At 45.0% G+C, this 15677-nt stretch overlaps 1 protein-coding gene and 1 pseudogene across 1 annotated transcript in view; both read right to left on the bottom strand.

Annotated features, from left to right (window-relative positions):
• Positions 1-584: 584 nt before the first annotated feature.
• galr2b (galanin receptor 2b) overlaps positions 585-15677 on the bottom strand; it is a 38282-nt gene continuing 23189 nt past the window's right edge. Inside the window, exons 3-4 of the mRNA XM_087998082.1 lie at positions 10679-11070; positions 585-1350 (exon numbers count right to left, since the gene is read on the bottom strand). Coding sequence (XP_087854208.1) covers positions 600-1350; positions 10679-11070 — 1143 coding nt within the window. The 3' untranslated portion in view covers positions 585-599. The remainder of the gene's footprint in view (positions 1351-10678; positions 11071-15677) is intronic.
• LOC148146567 (uncharacterized) overlaps positions 13279-15677 on the bottom strand; it is a 17430-nt pseudogene continuing 15031 nt past the window's right edge.

The following is a 15677-nucleotide window of genomic DNA, read 5'->3' as shown; positions in this document are numbered from 1 at the left end:
AGTCTGAAAGTACTGCGGTGGTTAATGTTAGGGTTAGAGTGAGAGTTAATAGGGTTACAGTTAGAGTTAGGCTTAGGGTTAGGGTTAGGGTTAGAGTTCCTGTTAGGGTTAGGGTTAGGGTTAGGGTTAGGGTTAAGGTAAGGGTTAGAGTTAGGGTTAGATTAAAGGTTAGGGTTAGGTTTAGAGTTAGAGTTACAATTAGGGCAAGTATTAGGATTATGGTTAGAGTGGGCATTAGGGTCAGAGTTAGGGTTGGAGGTCAGGGTCAGTGTCAGGATTAAGGAAGGGATTGAACTTTGTAAGGTCTTCTTTCATCTTTGAGAAGCTTCCATCAGCTTCTCTCTAACCTCGACCCAATTTCGAACTCATTAAAAGTTATAAGGTGCTTGGGACGTTTCCGTTATTCCATTTTCAGCAGTGACTGTTATAGCTGACATCTCAGTAAAGTTAGTTCACAGTGCATTGTTTTGTTGTCCTTTTAGATAGAAGCCTACTCTCACCTACACATCGATAACTAACACAGAGACTAAGTAATCTAAGGAGAGGACACAGAAACCAGAAAGCTGACGAGAAGTGAATGAGTTCTTTTGGGGCAGTATTCAGGATGTCTCCTGGTATGGCACTGTGATCATCATTGCTGAAGCTGGCTGTTTCGAGGCCTGCCTGGTAGTAAGCTCACAGCCCCGCTGCCTCCCCTCTTCCTCATTCAGGTGGGTGACTTCTGTGGAGCCAGTCACCATGTTTACGATGTGGACCACGTGGACCTTGTTCATTGCCTTCTTGCTCAGCAGGCAGCTGAAGACCTTCTTGAAGCCTTTGCGGAAGTGTTTGGAGACCAGGGCGTAAACGATGGGGTTGAGACAGGAGTTGGTGTAGGCCATGCAGTGGGACAGGAGTCTGAGGGCATAGGTGGCCTGATTGAAGGGGAAGTGGCCGTAGTGGAAGCACAGGATGAGCACGTGGTGAGGGAGCCAGCAGAGGCAGAACAACACAGTCACGATGATAATCATCTTGGTCACCTTTCTCTTGGATTTTCTGGATTCAGATATGTCTTCTATTGGGTCCACCGCCGTCCAGAGATACTTGATTGTCCTGGCATAACTCAGGCTTATAACCGCCACTGGGACTATATATCCAAATATGAAAGTGGAGGTGTCCATGATTTTTCTCTTGGGCTCCTCCCATGCAGGCATGCAGATATAGAACCACTCGTAGGGGATAAGGTCATAGTAGCTCAGGTAGGGCCCAGCAAAGACAATGGAAAGTCCCCAGATGACCGCCATGACAGTAACAGCATTGCAGGGAGTGCGGAGCTCCCTGGATCGGAGAGGATATCGAATTGCCAGGTACCTAGATAATCCAAAACAGAAGGGGACGTGCATATGATACACAACTATTTATCATTCTGTGTAGAAAAATGCTTAGAAACTTAGACAGAAGTCACACGACACCAGGTTACAGTCTGACAGGTTTATTTGAAATCACAAGCTTTCAAATCACACTCAGTGCCGCTCCTTCGTCATGTGAAGTGACTTCACCCGACGCAGTGCTCAAAAGCTTGTGATTTGAAATAAATCTGTTGGACTGTAACCTGGTGTCATGTGACTTCTGACCTTGTCCACCCCAGTCCAACACCGGCACTTTCACATCATCGAAACTTAGAAACATAGGAGCAAAATGGAGGCCATTCAGCCCTTCTAAACTATTCCACCATTCAATATGATCAGGGCTGATCCTCTGTTCTCACTTTACCCTTTGATCCCTTTCGCCTGAAGTACTATAGCTAACGCTCTTGAAAACGTTCAATGTTTTGTGCTCATCCTGTGGTTTACCACTTTATCTGCAGATGCTGCCTGATCTAATCCATGTTACTGACTATATTTTTCTGCTTGCTTCAGGTTTGACCTTTTGTGATAATCAGCTCCATCGAGTCTTGGTTGTGGGATTAATGTATCGTTAAGGTTAACTGCAGCTGAGGAGCTGACACTGAATTGGAGGTAAAAAATGATTTAGCAGCAGGGGTAGGACAGTTCCTGATTAGGATATTGCTGTAACAAAAGCAGAAATTGCTGGAGGAAGTCTGGCAGCACTTGTGGAGAGAAATCAGAGTTAACGTTTCAGGTCCAGAGACCATACCTCAGAACTGATGGTAACTAGGTAAAGGATGGTTTTTATAGGATGGGGGGTGGAGAAGATTAAATGATAGTTGGAGATAGAGCCCAGGGAGAGAGAAAAACAGTTAGACAGACAAAGGTGTGGTTAAATGTCAGCCTGGGAGAATCTAAAGCTGCTAATTGAGACTGTTTGTGGCTGACAATGGGATTATTATAGTAGCAATCCATGTGATGACAAGACCTGGTGTGTGGGGATTGGGGTAAGGACAAGGGAGAAGGTGTCCAGGCCTAAAAGTATTGAACATGATATTGGTCCTGAAGGCAGCAGGGTCCCCAAGCGGAAAACGAGGTGCTGTTCTTTCAGCTTGTGCTGAGTTTCACTGTAGCACTGCAGCAAGCCTGAAACGTTGGACAGGGAACAGAGTGGACTGTTGAAGTGGTAGGCAACTGGAAGCTCAGGGTCTTTACTGCGGGCAGAATGCAACTGTTCTGTGAAGCGGTCACCCGGTCTATGCTTCGTTTCCCCAATGTAGAGGAGACCACATTGTGAGCAGCGATTGTGTGAAGTGCAAGTAAAGTGCTACTTCATCTGGAAAATATATCTGGGCCCTTGGATACTGGGGAGGGAGGAAGTAAACAGACAGGTGTTACACCTTCTGCAGTTGCAGGGGAAGGTGCCATGGGGCTGTCGGGGATGTGTTGGGAGTGAAGGAAGTGTGGACCAGTGTGTCCCAGAGGGAACAATCCCTGCAGAAGGCTGACAAGGGAGGAAATGGGAATATGTATCTGGTGATGGCATCACACTGGAGGTTGCAGAAATGCCAGCTAATGATCCTCTGGATGTGGATGCTGGTGGGATGGTGGGTGAGGCCAAGGGGGACCCTATCACTGTTGTGGGAGTGAAGAGAGGGGGTGGGGGCTGAAGTGCAGGAGATGGGTCAGACCAGGTTGAGGACCCTCTCAACAAAGGTGTTGTAAATCCTCAGTTGAGGAAGAAGGTGCACATTTCAGAGCCCCCTTGTCAAAGTTGGCATCATTGGAATAAGTGCGATGGAGATGGAGAAACTGGGCAAATGTGTGGAGTCTTTACAGGAAGCACGGTATGAGGATGTACAGACCAGGTCACTATGGGTGTCGATGGGCTTGTAGTGGATATTGGTGGCCAATCTATTCTGAGAAATGGAAACAGAGATGTCAAGAAAGGGAAGGGAGGAGTCAGAGATGGACCAGGTGAAGGGATAGAAATTGGAAGCAAAATCGATAAACTTTTCCAATTCCAGATGAGAGTGGGATACAGCACCACCAATGATGTCATTAATTTGCCAGCGAAAGAGTTGTGGGTGGGGGCCGGAAAAGGACGGGAACTGGGAATATTCCATATACCCCCACAAAGAGAAGGCATAACTAGGGTCCAAGCAGGTACTGGGAGGAGCTAGAAGAGAAGTGGTTCAGGGTGAGGATAAGCTGGGCCGGGCAGGGAAGGCTGGTGGGGTGGGGGGCTGAGAACGGTTAAGGCCTCTGTTCCAGGAAGAGGCAGGGAACCCTGCGACCATCCTGGTGGGGGATGGACGTGTAAAGGAATTGCACTTCCATGGTAAAGAGGAGGCAGCTGGCGCCCAGCAACTGGAAATTCTGATACTGATGTAAGGCGTCAGAGGAATCATGGACACAAGTGGGAAGGGACGGGACAAGGCGAGAACAAAATCGAGTCGAGGTAGGAAAAGATAAGTCCTGTGGGTCAGGGGCAGGCAGAAACAATGGGTCTGCCCGATCAGTCCTGTTTGTGGGTCTTGGGAAGGAGGTAGAAGCGGGTTGTGCAGGGTTGGGGGACTATGAGCTTGCAGCCAGTGGGCTGGGGGAGATGACCAGATAAAATGAGGTTAGTGACCGCTATGGACACAATGGCCTCCTGTTCCATGATGGGGTCATGGTCTGTGCTCTCTCTCTCTCTCTCTTGCTGTCTCTCTCTGTTACAGTGTCAGGTCTGCAGCTGCAGAAATCCTTTTCTCTATGCAGTCCTCAATCCTGACCCAAGAGTCAGGCACTAGATTCATGTGAAAATTTGCAAAGCCAGACGTCACGAGGGTTCAACTGTGGCGCTAAACATGAGCATCTTCAGTTTTTTAATATTCTTTATGTGGGATGTGGGTGTCGTTGGCTGGAGCCAGTATTTATTGCCTGTCCCTAGTTGCCCTTGAGACGGTGGTGGTGAGTTGCCTGCTTGAACCTCTGCAGTGAGGCTGCCCGGTGCTGTGAAGTGGGGGAGAGACACAGTTCCTAGTACAGCCTCAATTCCAAATGGGAATGGAACGGTCTCATCAAACAATCCAATGTGGGGAGGGTCAAACCATTGCTGGGGAGGGGGGTGGTGACTCCAGCAAGCCAGAGTCATGCATCATCTTTGTGTCTGCATGTGTCAACCCAGGAGGATGGAGAGGATAAAATGACAGTAAGGGAAGGAGAAACACAAAACTGATAAAAATGTGACCATAGAATGGCCTTGATAGATAATCTGATATCCATCAAAATTAATTAAATCACACCATTCTTGAGCTTTCAGTGAGAATTCAGTCTCAGTAATTGGGGAATTAATCTGAGCGCATTCTCAAGGGGACAAAACAGCGCCTGTCAGTTTACCGTCACTGTAAGGTTAAAGGGATCACAGTGCTGATTCAGATCAGAGGGGATCTGCCCACACACCATTTATGAAACAGCAGCGTGGAGAGATGTATCTCAGCAATGCAGCACTTTATTTTATAAAAGAGAGACAAGAGGCCAAAGTGTGAATTAATTTGAAATGGGAGAATGAAGGGTTTTGCATCACAGTTACATGTTAAATGAAACAAAAACGGGAAATGTTGGAAAACCACACCAGGGGGTGGCAACTGTGGAGAGAATGAGCAATGATTGATTTGATTTGTTTAACATTTTTTTCAGGCAGGGGATCTTGGGCATTATCTATTTCGCACCCCTGATTGCCCCTGAGAAATTGGCGACAAAAAGCCTTCATAAAATGACGAAGGAAAAAGACAAGGTAGAAGTAGGGAATTTGTTTCCACTGATGGGTGAATCTAGAACTAAGGGGCAGAGCTGCAACATGATTTAGCACTGAGTTGGGGAGGAACTTCTTCACCCAATGGGTTGTGAATCTGTGGAATTCCCCACTCAGTGAAGCAGTTGAGGCTGCCTCGTTGAATGTTTTTAAGGCAAAGGTAAGTTTTTGAACAGTAAAAGAATTAAAGGTTATGGAGAGTGGGCAGGTAAGTGGAGCTGAGTCCACGATAAAGATCAGCCATTGAATGGCAGAGCAGGCTCGATGTGTCAGAAGGCCTACTCCTGCTCCTAGTTTTTATGTTTTTGAAACTCTGCAGTCCATGTGGTGTTAGGGAGGGAATTCCAGGATTTTGACCCATTGACGCTGAAGGAACGACGAAACATTTCCAGGTCAGGATGGTGAGTGACTTGGAGGGGAACTTGAAGATGGTGGTGTTCCCATGTATTTACTGCCCCTGACCTTCTAGATGGAAACGGTCGTGGGTTTGGAAGTAGCTGTCTAAGGAACCTGGATTAACTTTCAAATGCTCATCAGGAGATAAATTGTGAAAGTAAATGCTGGATTTTTCTCCCCTCATGGGAGAATCTAGAACCCAGAGGGCACAGCCTCAGAATAGAGGGTCGCTGATCTAAGACGGAGATGAGAAGGAATTTCCTCTCTCAAAGGGTTCAGTGACTTTGGAACTCCTTGCCACAGAGAGCTGTGGGGACAGAGTCCTTGTGGATATTTGAGGCTGAGTTAGATTTTTGATCAGTCAGGGAAACAAGGGTTATGGGGTAAGGGCAGGACAGGGGATGTGAGCACCGTCAGAGTAGCCATGATCCTATTGTATCACGGTGCAGGCTCGAGGGAGCAAATGGTCCACTCCTGTTCCTATTTCTTATGATCTCAGTAATGAAAAGGTAACAACAAGAGGATGCCCAAAGCAAGGACATGAAGGGCACAAACATTGGAAATAAAACAGTCCGGATTAACCTTTCGGCATACAGGGTGTCTTTGGAATTTTACATATTTGACAGCTGCCCCAAATTATTTTTCATTAAATACCACTTGCTGCTTGTTCTGTAGAGGCTGCCTGAACTAGTCTGTACTGCTAACTGTTTTTCTTAGCTTGCTTCAGATATCCAGCATCTGATTTGAACCTTTGAGATAATCAGCTCCATTGAGTCTAGAATGTGTGATTATTGTATTGATAAGGTTAACTGCAGCTAAGTTAGAACTTAGCAACGGCAGTAGGACAGTTCCTAATTATTATGTTTCTGTGCTCTCTCTCTCTCTCTCTTTCTCTCTCTGTGTCTCTCTGTTACAGTCTCAGGTCCTTTCTCTGCACAGAAATTGTTCTTCGATTTGGTGGAGCAGATTATTACAAAAAAATGCAGAAAATCATGGCAAGGCAAGTAAACCCATTCTCCTCTGTTAATTCTCTACAAATGGTAATCGACAGCATAGGCCAGTGCTCTGCGAACATGGTTTCAAATCCCATCACGGCAGTCAGTGAAATTTGACCTCTGCAAAATCTGGAATTAAAAGCTCGTCTAATGATGGCTGTGTAATCATTGTTAACCGTCAGGGTGAACCCACCTAGTTTACGTCAGGGAATGTAATCTGCCATCCTTACCTGGTCTGGCCTACATGTGACTTCCAGACTTTAACTTCCTTCTGAAATAGCCAAGAGAGCCAATCAATTCAAGGGTGATTAGGGATGGCTGACAAAACCTCCATCCCTACATGAGAATATTCTAGAATGTAGGAATTACTCAACAAAACAAGATGTCATTTAGTTAACTTCCACCATCTCAGGTCAGGCAGCACCCGAATGGCAGGAGAATCGATGTATCGGGCCAGAGCCCTTCATCAGGAATCATGAGGGGCAGAGGTAAGGTGAATGGAAGGTGTCTTGGGTGGGGGATGAAGCCCCTGATGAAGGGCTTTGGCCTGAAATGCTTATTCTCCTGCTCCTCGGATGCTGCCTGACCTGCTGTACCTTTCCAGTACCACGCTCTCAACTCTGATCTCCAGCATCTGCAGACCTCACTTTCTCCATCCACCATCTCAGTAGATCGCTGATGAAAATATGAAAAGAACTGCCATATTATCATCAGAATTCATCTCCAAAAGTGGTACAACAAATCCTTCAGAAAGCCAACGATTTATGTTTTCAAGGGACATATGGGCCATAGACAAGGTCAGCATTTATTTACCCATCCATAATTGCCCTTGAACTGAATGGCTGTTTAGGCTAGTTGAGAGACCAGTTAAAGTCCTGTGTAGGTCAGTTCAGAGGGCAGTTAAAGCCCTGTGTAGGCCAGTTCAGAGGGCAGTTAAAGCCCTGTGTAGGTCAGTTCAAAGGTCAGTCAAAGTTCTATGTAGGCCAGTTCAGAGGGCAGTTAAGGCCCTGTGTAGGTCAGTTCAAAGGTCAGTCAAAGTCCTGTGTAGGTCAGTTCAGAGGGCAGTTAAAGCCCTGTGTAGACCAGTTCAGAGGGCAGTTAAAGCCCTGTGTAGACCAGTTCAGAGGGCAGTTAAAGCCCTGTGTAGGTCAGTTCAGAGGGCAGTTAAAGCCCTGTGTAGGCCAGTTCAGAGGGCAGTTAAAGCCCTGTGTAGGCCAGTTCAGAGGGCAGTTAAAGCCCTGTGTAGGTCAGTTCAAAGGTCAGTCAAAGTTCTATGTAGGCCAGTTCAGAGGGCAGTTAAGACCCTGTGTAGGTGAGTTCAAAGGTCAGTCAAAGTTCTATGTAGGCCAGTTCAGAGGGCAGTTAAGGCCCTGTGTAGGTCAGTTCAAAGGTCAGTCAAAGTCCTGTGTAGGTCAGTTCAGAGGGCAGTTAAAGCCCTGTGTAGACCAGTTCAGAGGGCAGTTAAAGCCCTGTGTAGGTCAGTTCAGAGGGCAGTTAAAGCCCTGTGTAGGCCAGTTCAGAGGGCAGTTAAAGCCCTATGTAGGCCAGTTCAGAGGGCAGTTAAAGCCCTGTGTAGGTCAGTTCAAAGGTCAGTCAAAGTTCTATGTAGGCCAGTTCAGAGGGCAGTTAAGGCCCTGTGTAGGTCAGTTCAAAGGTCAGTCAAAGTCCTATGTAGGCCAGTTCAGAGGGCAGTTAAAGCCCTGTGTAGGCCAGTTCAGAGGGCAGTTAAAGCCCTGTGTAGGCCAGTTCAGAGGGCAGTTAAAGCACTGTGTAGGTCAGTTCAGAGGGCAGTTAAGGCCCTGTGTAGGTCAGTTCAGAGGGCAGTTAAAGTCCTATGTAGGTCAGTTCAGAGGGCAGTTAAAGTCCCATGTAGGCCAGTTCAGAGGGCAGTTAAGGCCCTGTGTAGGTCAGTTCAAAGGGCAGTTAAAGCCCTGTGTAAGTCAGTTCAGAGGGCAGTTAAAGCCCTGTGTAGGCCAGTTCAGAGGGCAGTTAAGGCCCTGTGTAGGTCAGTTCAAAGGGCAGTTAAAGCCCTGTGTAAGTCAGTTCAGAGGGCAGTTAAAGCCCTGTGTAGGTCAGTTCAGAGGGCAGTTAAAGCCCTGTGTAGGCCAGTTCTGAGGGCATTCACATTTCTGTGTCATGTACAGACCATGTAAGGACAGCAGATTTCCCCTTCTAGAGGACATTAGTGAACCAGATGTGTTTTAACAGCAATTGATGACAGTTTCATGTGTCACCATAAGATTTAATTCCAGATTTTATTTGTCAAATTTAAATTCCACCAGATGTGTCACAGAGACATCGAGTCATAGAATCTTGCAGCCTGGAAACTTACCCTTCAATCTAACCCAGTGTTGACCATGTTCCCAAACTAAACTAGTCCCACCTGCCTGCGCCTGGCCCATATCCCTCCAAACATTTCCTATTCATGGCCTTATCTAAACGTCTTTCAAACATTGTAACTGTGCCCATTTCCACCACTTGCTTTGGAAATTCATTCCATACATGAATCACTCTCTGTGTAAAAAAGTTACCCCTCGTGCCTTTTTAAAACCTTTCTCCTCTCACCTGAGAAATGCGTCCCCTAGTCTTGAAATCCCCCACCCAAGACACCTTCCATTCACCTTATCTATGCCCCTCATGATTTTATAAACCTCTATAAGGTAATCTCTCAACCTCCAACACTCCAGTGACAAACATCCCAGCCTATCCAGCCTCTCCTTATAACTCAAACCCTCTGTTCCCGGTAACATCCTGATAAATCTTTTCTGAGCCCTCTCCAATTTAACAATATCCTTCCTACAACTAGTGGTGGTGTTGAGAGTTGAACACCATATCACCAAGGCATTAGCCTAGTTTAATGGATTACTAGTAGAGTGACACTACTATCTATTCTCCCATCTCACCCAAATGCTAAGCTTAAAACTGTACAATCATTCGGAGGCATGAGTTGGGGAAGAAACTCCAGTGGTGGAGAGCTACAGAAGACATATACTGTACCCAAATACTATAACACGGATTTTGTTAATGTGAATTTGCTATAGCATGATTTGGAGGAGCCAGTGTTGGACTGGGGTGTACAAAGTTAAAAATCACACAGCACCAAGTTATAGACCAACAGGTTTAATTGAAAGCACACTAGCTTTCGGAGTGGCACTGATGAAGGAGCAGCGCTCCAAAAGCTAGCATGCTACCAATTAAACCTGTTGGTCTATAACCTGGTGCTGTGTGATTTTTAACTTTGCTAGAACATGATTGACGAACTGGGGACATTGTTTCTATAGCGCGTACTTTTTAAGCATGTACGGAGGAACCTCGATTATCTGAATACCGATTATCCGAATTTTGGATTATCTGAGGAAGGTTTCAAGCTCCCGCAAAAACGTTCCCTTAAAGAGGTAAGTGTATTCGATTTACCTGGACTGAAGAACATGTGAAAGCACTGGCAAAAAAACAGAAACACAAGCAGCTCAAGCATCAGCGACTGGGTCATTTTTAGGTAAGGATTAGTTACGCAGCCTATTACACAATATTCCCATCACTTTACTGGGCTGTTCATGAAAAAAATGGCCATATGGGTGAGGCAATGCTTCTGTCTTTGTATTGCAACACTCAGTTCCCGGAAACTGACAAAGCTTTTGGAATTATAGAAGCTGTTCAGGACCTTGTTTAATGCTGGAATTTCATCTACAGCACAGTACTTATGAGATGGTAAGGGTTTAGTCTGTCTCAGTTTAACCTGTAATTTGTAGAACGCAAAGATCACTGTGTTTAAATAGCAGACTCGTCAAAATGATAGATTTAAACAAATTCTCCAGTAGAGCACAGCATTAGATCAGCGTGGCTTCCCTTGTTTATGGTAAAATCGATTATCCAAATAATCAATTATCTGAAATAAACAGTGCCCGCCCACCTCGTTCGGATAATTGAGGTTCCTCTGTAATTGGTTATAATGCAATTTTGGCCCCATTAGTTTAAATGGTACTGCTATTATGCAATTTTCTTATAACACGGAGTCACAGGAGAACGGAACTCCCTCGTTACAGCAGAACAGGTTGTATCTCCAAAGAAATCGGTCATTGTAAAGTAATTGCGCTGATTCAGCGATCCATCACATACTGTACCTGTCGACTGAAACAGCGGCCAATGTGAAGCTGCTAGCATACATCGCCAGGTAAATGAAGAAATGGACGGCCTTGCACATGAATGACCCGAAAACCCAACCTTCCAGGGTGTAGATCGTGGCTTGAAACGGCACGCAAAATATGATGAAGAAAAAATCGGCCACGCTCAGGTTGAGGATGAATAAGTTGGTTGTGTTATGTCCCATTTGGCCATTTCTGAACAATACAGCGAGCACCAGGCTGTTGCCTACTGTCCCGAGTAGGAAGATGAAGGAGAACACAATGGGCACGATGATGCTAGCTGGGTTCAGCTGGTAGTTATCTGAAGCATTCCAGTGTCCAGACATCATACTATCATCATCCGTCATGTCAGAAGGTGTAGGGAGCAGGAACTGGAACAAAAACAGTTACTATTAGGTAAAGTGGTCTTTTCCCCCTTGTTGGGATTAGATTACTTACAGTGTGGAAACAGGCCCTTCGGCCCAACAAGTCCACATCAACCCTCTGAAGAGCAACCACCCAGATCCATTCCTCTACATTTACCCCTTCACCTAACACTACGGGCAATTTAGTGTGACCAATTCACCTAAACTGCACATTTTCGGACTGTGGGAGGAAACCGGAGCACCTGGAGGAAACCCACGCAGACACGGGGGGAATGTCTCCCAAATGCTAGTGTCAATTCGGATCACTCTATCCCACACAACTTTACCCACTATACGCCAACACCTTGTGCGATGTGTGGGCTAACACTTAGAATCAAAAGAACCAGACGAAAATCTATTTTGAAGTATATTGAATCACTAAATAGCTCTCGCTTTGTTTTGTTGCAATAGTGTATCTGGACACATTTATCACTTCTCAGACTTGCCCCTGCACTTTTCAATTCCCCATATATTTTTATCCACTGGAAAGTGTGAGGCTGTAATGACGTTGATTGTATCTGGGGGTCCATGTGTGTGGGGCAACCTTAACAAGTAATGACAGAAGGACTGAGAAATAAAAGCAGCCAGGTCGGAGAAGATGGTGGTATTGAAGGAACAAACAGAGATTACTCGAGAAACTCAGCAGGGCTGGCAGCATCTGTGGAGAGAGAAACAGAGTCAACGCTTCATGTCCAGCGACCCTTCTTCCAAACAGCGAGCTTTGGCAAAGACCTTGTCAAACACTAGAAGTGAAAAGCTGCCTGCAACGCCCATTCTCCTGCTCCTTGGATGCTGCCTGACCTGCTGTGCTTTTCCAGCGCCACACTTTTCTGAGTGAAAATGAAGGTATTGATGTGAACAAGAATAAAGGGCTAGAACAGAAACTGTGTTGGAGAGAGGAGCAGAATTTATTCAGGGCAGGCATAACTGGAAAGGATGTGACTGTCAGTCAAACATTTAAATAAAACAAAGAATTGCGGATGCCGGAGATCAGAAACAAAAACAGAAATTGCTGGAGAAACTCAGCAGCATTTATGGAGATGGTGACACAGTTAACATTTTGAGCCCTCTGGCTCTTCAGAACTGAGGTTTGTATCGATGGAAATGAATTCAATGTCAAATCAGATATTAAGAGGAAAGAAAATAAAGAGGGAAAAGAAGGTCAGATCAAGAGAGACAGGAAATACATAACGTGAACATTGTTATTTTTTAAAAAAGGCACAGTTCAGGCATTGTCTGTTTCAACGCAGTAAAATAGATGACAGCTATTTGTGGGTTCATGTCTCAGACTAACCATTCAACCTGCCCAGATCAAAATTTAAACAAATCCTGGCATTTAACTGTCAAATCAGCATTGTCCATGGCAACACTCTCTCCCAGAGTTCACTTGCCTTTCAATCACAAAGGGTGTGGGCTTTCACGCAACTGTAGCGCATTTGACTCCAGATCAGAAATGGTGCAGCACAGTGGCTCAGTGGTTAACATAGCTGCCTCACAGCACCAGGGACCCACTGGTTCAATCCCAGCCTCGGGCAGCTGTCTGTGTGGAGTTTGCACATTCTCCCCGTGTCTGTGTGGATTTCCATCAGGTTCTCCAGTTTCCTCCTACGGTCCAAAGATGTGCAAGTTAGCTGCATTGGCTCTGCTAAATTGTCCATAGTGTTCAGGGATGTGTGAGTTAGGTGTATTAGTCAGGAGTAAGTATAGGACAGGGGAATGGGTCTGGGTGGGTTACTCTTTGGAGGGTCAGTGTGGACTTGTTGGGCCAAATGATCTGTTTCCACATTGTAGGGATTTTTTTTAAAAATCAGCATTCCCCTCTTAAGCAGTGTAAATGTTGTTTATCCCCTTGAATTGGTATTCTTGGAAATAGTTCTGGTGAATTTAAGATGGAAAGCTTCATAAAAAGTGTATATTTTTAGCAATACTAAAGAGATAACAAAAAAAGACAAAAAGAAGTCTGCCCTTAGAAATTTAAAAGCTGCAGCATTAAGACCCTACACTCGTAAAAGATTTTTTCTTTGTGCCAGTGAGTTCAAGTGGCAATAACTGACATTTATCACATCGGGAAAGGAGCGCTTAAACTTTAATGACAAGATTTAATTTTCTACAGAGAGTTCAGGCATGTCACAAAAATGGATAGGCATTTCAGTATTCAATTTCAAAATGTGCTTTTTAACGGAGGACTGTATATGGAGACAGAATAACTGTGGTTGGACATTTCAATGGCTTGCTCGCAAACATTCTCTGTGGGTCTGACAGGATGTAAGCCTACAGGTATCAAAGAAACTTCAAATAGACACATAAACATCTCTTGTGGCTACAAAGATAACAAGGGACTCATGATACCTGCTCAACAACAAGACACTCTCTGTGGATTATGTCCCAATTCTAGACACCGTTGTATTTTTCGCTTTGAAGTATACAGAAGGAGAGGAGTTTAAAACTTTGTTTCAACTCTACTGGAGTGCACTATTGGGACTAAGCATCCTTGCATTTAACAACTTGGGTTTGAGTGTTAACATGCTATTAAGGACACAGATGAAGAACTATTTCTTCGTCACCCCTGTGTTGCAGGTAAGGAGCTCCCTCGCTCTGAGTGCTAAAAGTTCACAGCCATGCAAAAGGGAAACATGGCAACAAAGGACTCTCTCCCACCCCAAATGCTGGAATTTAATTACAATTGAAAAGAATCAGAATTTCAACCACTCTTCAAAATTAAAACTCATGAAATAATTGTTCAACTACAGTCAACTAATATTGCGCTACAGTCACAACAGTTCTTCATGAACAAATCGAAGACTGATCTGTACCTCTTTTCTTTTCAGGTTCTACCTTTTATGCTGCCCTCGTATCTCTAATCTGGAAGTATTTGTGTTGCAATTATTCATTTTTCATGCAATAAACACAGAAACGTAGAAAATAGGAGCAGGCGAGGGTCAGTCAGCCCTTTGAGCTTGCTCTGCCATTCACTAAGGTCATGGCAGATCATCCAACTCAACAACCGGCTCTTGCTTTCCGTCCGTATCCTTTGATCCCTTTAGCTCCAGGTACTATATTCAACTCCTTCTTCAAATCATACAATGTTTTGGCCAATTAATTAACAAATTCATCCTTTGTTACGTCAAGAAAGACCGGATAAATCGACTCCTTTTTTTTAAAGCATAGATCCATTTGAGTTTGGAAGAAAGGTACCCAAAAGAGATGGGGTCCTTTCTTAATTATTCCTGATGAAGGGCTCCGGCCTGAAACATCAATTTTCCTGCTCCTCGGTTGCTGCCTGACCTGCTGTACTTTTCCAGCAACACACTCTCAACTCTGATCTCCAGCATCTGCAGAGCTCACTGTCTCCTTTCTTAATTAACCTTGTTGTGGCCAACCAAGGGCGTGGGTAAATAACGAGAGGGAGTCAATTCATTCCTCCTCTTCCGGGTGTTTAACAGTTGGGAACATGCATTTGGAATCATAAAGATTTGGGGAATCTCGCCCAGGGTCTGGTCGTAAAAGGGGCAAATACAGCAGGTTTCTAAAGTAACAAAGAGATCAATGGAAAGACTGTAGCACCTGGGCAGCACAGTGGCTCAGTGGTTAGTACTGTAGCCTCACAAAACCAGGATCACAGGTTCGATTCCAGCCTCAGGTGACTGTCTGTGTGGAGTTTGCACATTCTCCCCGTGTCTGTGTGGATTTTCTCCGGTTTCCTCCAACAGTCCAAAGATATGCAGGCCAAGTGAATTGGCCATGATAATTTGCCCATAGTGTTAGGTGCATTAGTCAGTGAGAAATGGATCTGGGTGGGTTGCTCTTCGGAGGGTCGGTGTGGATTAGTTGGGCCGAAGGGCCTGTTTCCACACTGTAGGGAATCTAATATAATCATCTAGGTCATCCAATAGCATTTTTGTAAAACTAATAAGGAGATGGCACAGATCAGCCAGTATATGTGACCATGATGCTCCTTTAACAAGGTTATGTTGTCCTTGGATTTTTTTCCAAAGGGGTTGTAAAAGGCAGAGGTTCTGATTAGTCTGGGTTAAGTTCACTTTGATGATGGCTAACAGATACTGCCTAAGGCAACAAGAAGGTAAAAGGGCTAATGGATTTATTTTAAAACACTTGTACAATGAAAGGGGAGTGACCAGTTCTCCCGGTTCAGGTTTTTTTCTGGTTTGGTTTGAGTTTTCACTGTTAGAAACTGCAGGGGGCAGAGAAGCAGCAGAGGAAATAGGTTCCATGATTCAGCAAATGATCCCTGGCTGATCCTTTCCCTCTCTGACATCTCTCCTGTCAGAACTTGGGTTTGAATTTACCTTTTGGCCAGGGGGATGTTGCAAGAAATCGGAACAACTCTTTTGTTAGGTTGCAGGGGTTATCATGTCGGACGGGTTTCAAGTAGCGGTTATTCTAAACTCCGTTTTTTCGTTTGTGTTTCACTCGCTGGTGAGTAAACACATTCTGTTTCATTTAAAGCCAGCTGCATCACTCCTGGGATATCCACCTTTTTTCTGCCAACTAGAAAAGTTTGAGTCTGCGCTACCTTCTTAAAATGTTTTGAGGAGGTCTGGCCTGGTCTGTAA

This window comes from Chiloscyllium plagiosum, unplaced genomic scaffold (genome assembly GCF_037043375.1).
Source record: "Chiloscyllium plagiosum isolate Xiang-an unplaced genomic scaffold, Cpla_swu_hap1 HiC_scaffold_20, whole genome shotgun sequence".
Lineage (NCBI taxonomy): Eukaryota > Metazoa > Chordata > Chondrichthyes > Orectolobiformes > Hemiscylliidae > Chiloscyllium > Chiloscyllium plagiosum.
This window is presented reverse-complemented; position numbering and strand designations above follow the sequence as displayed.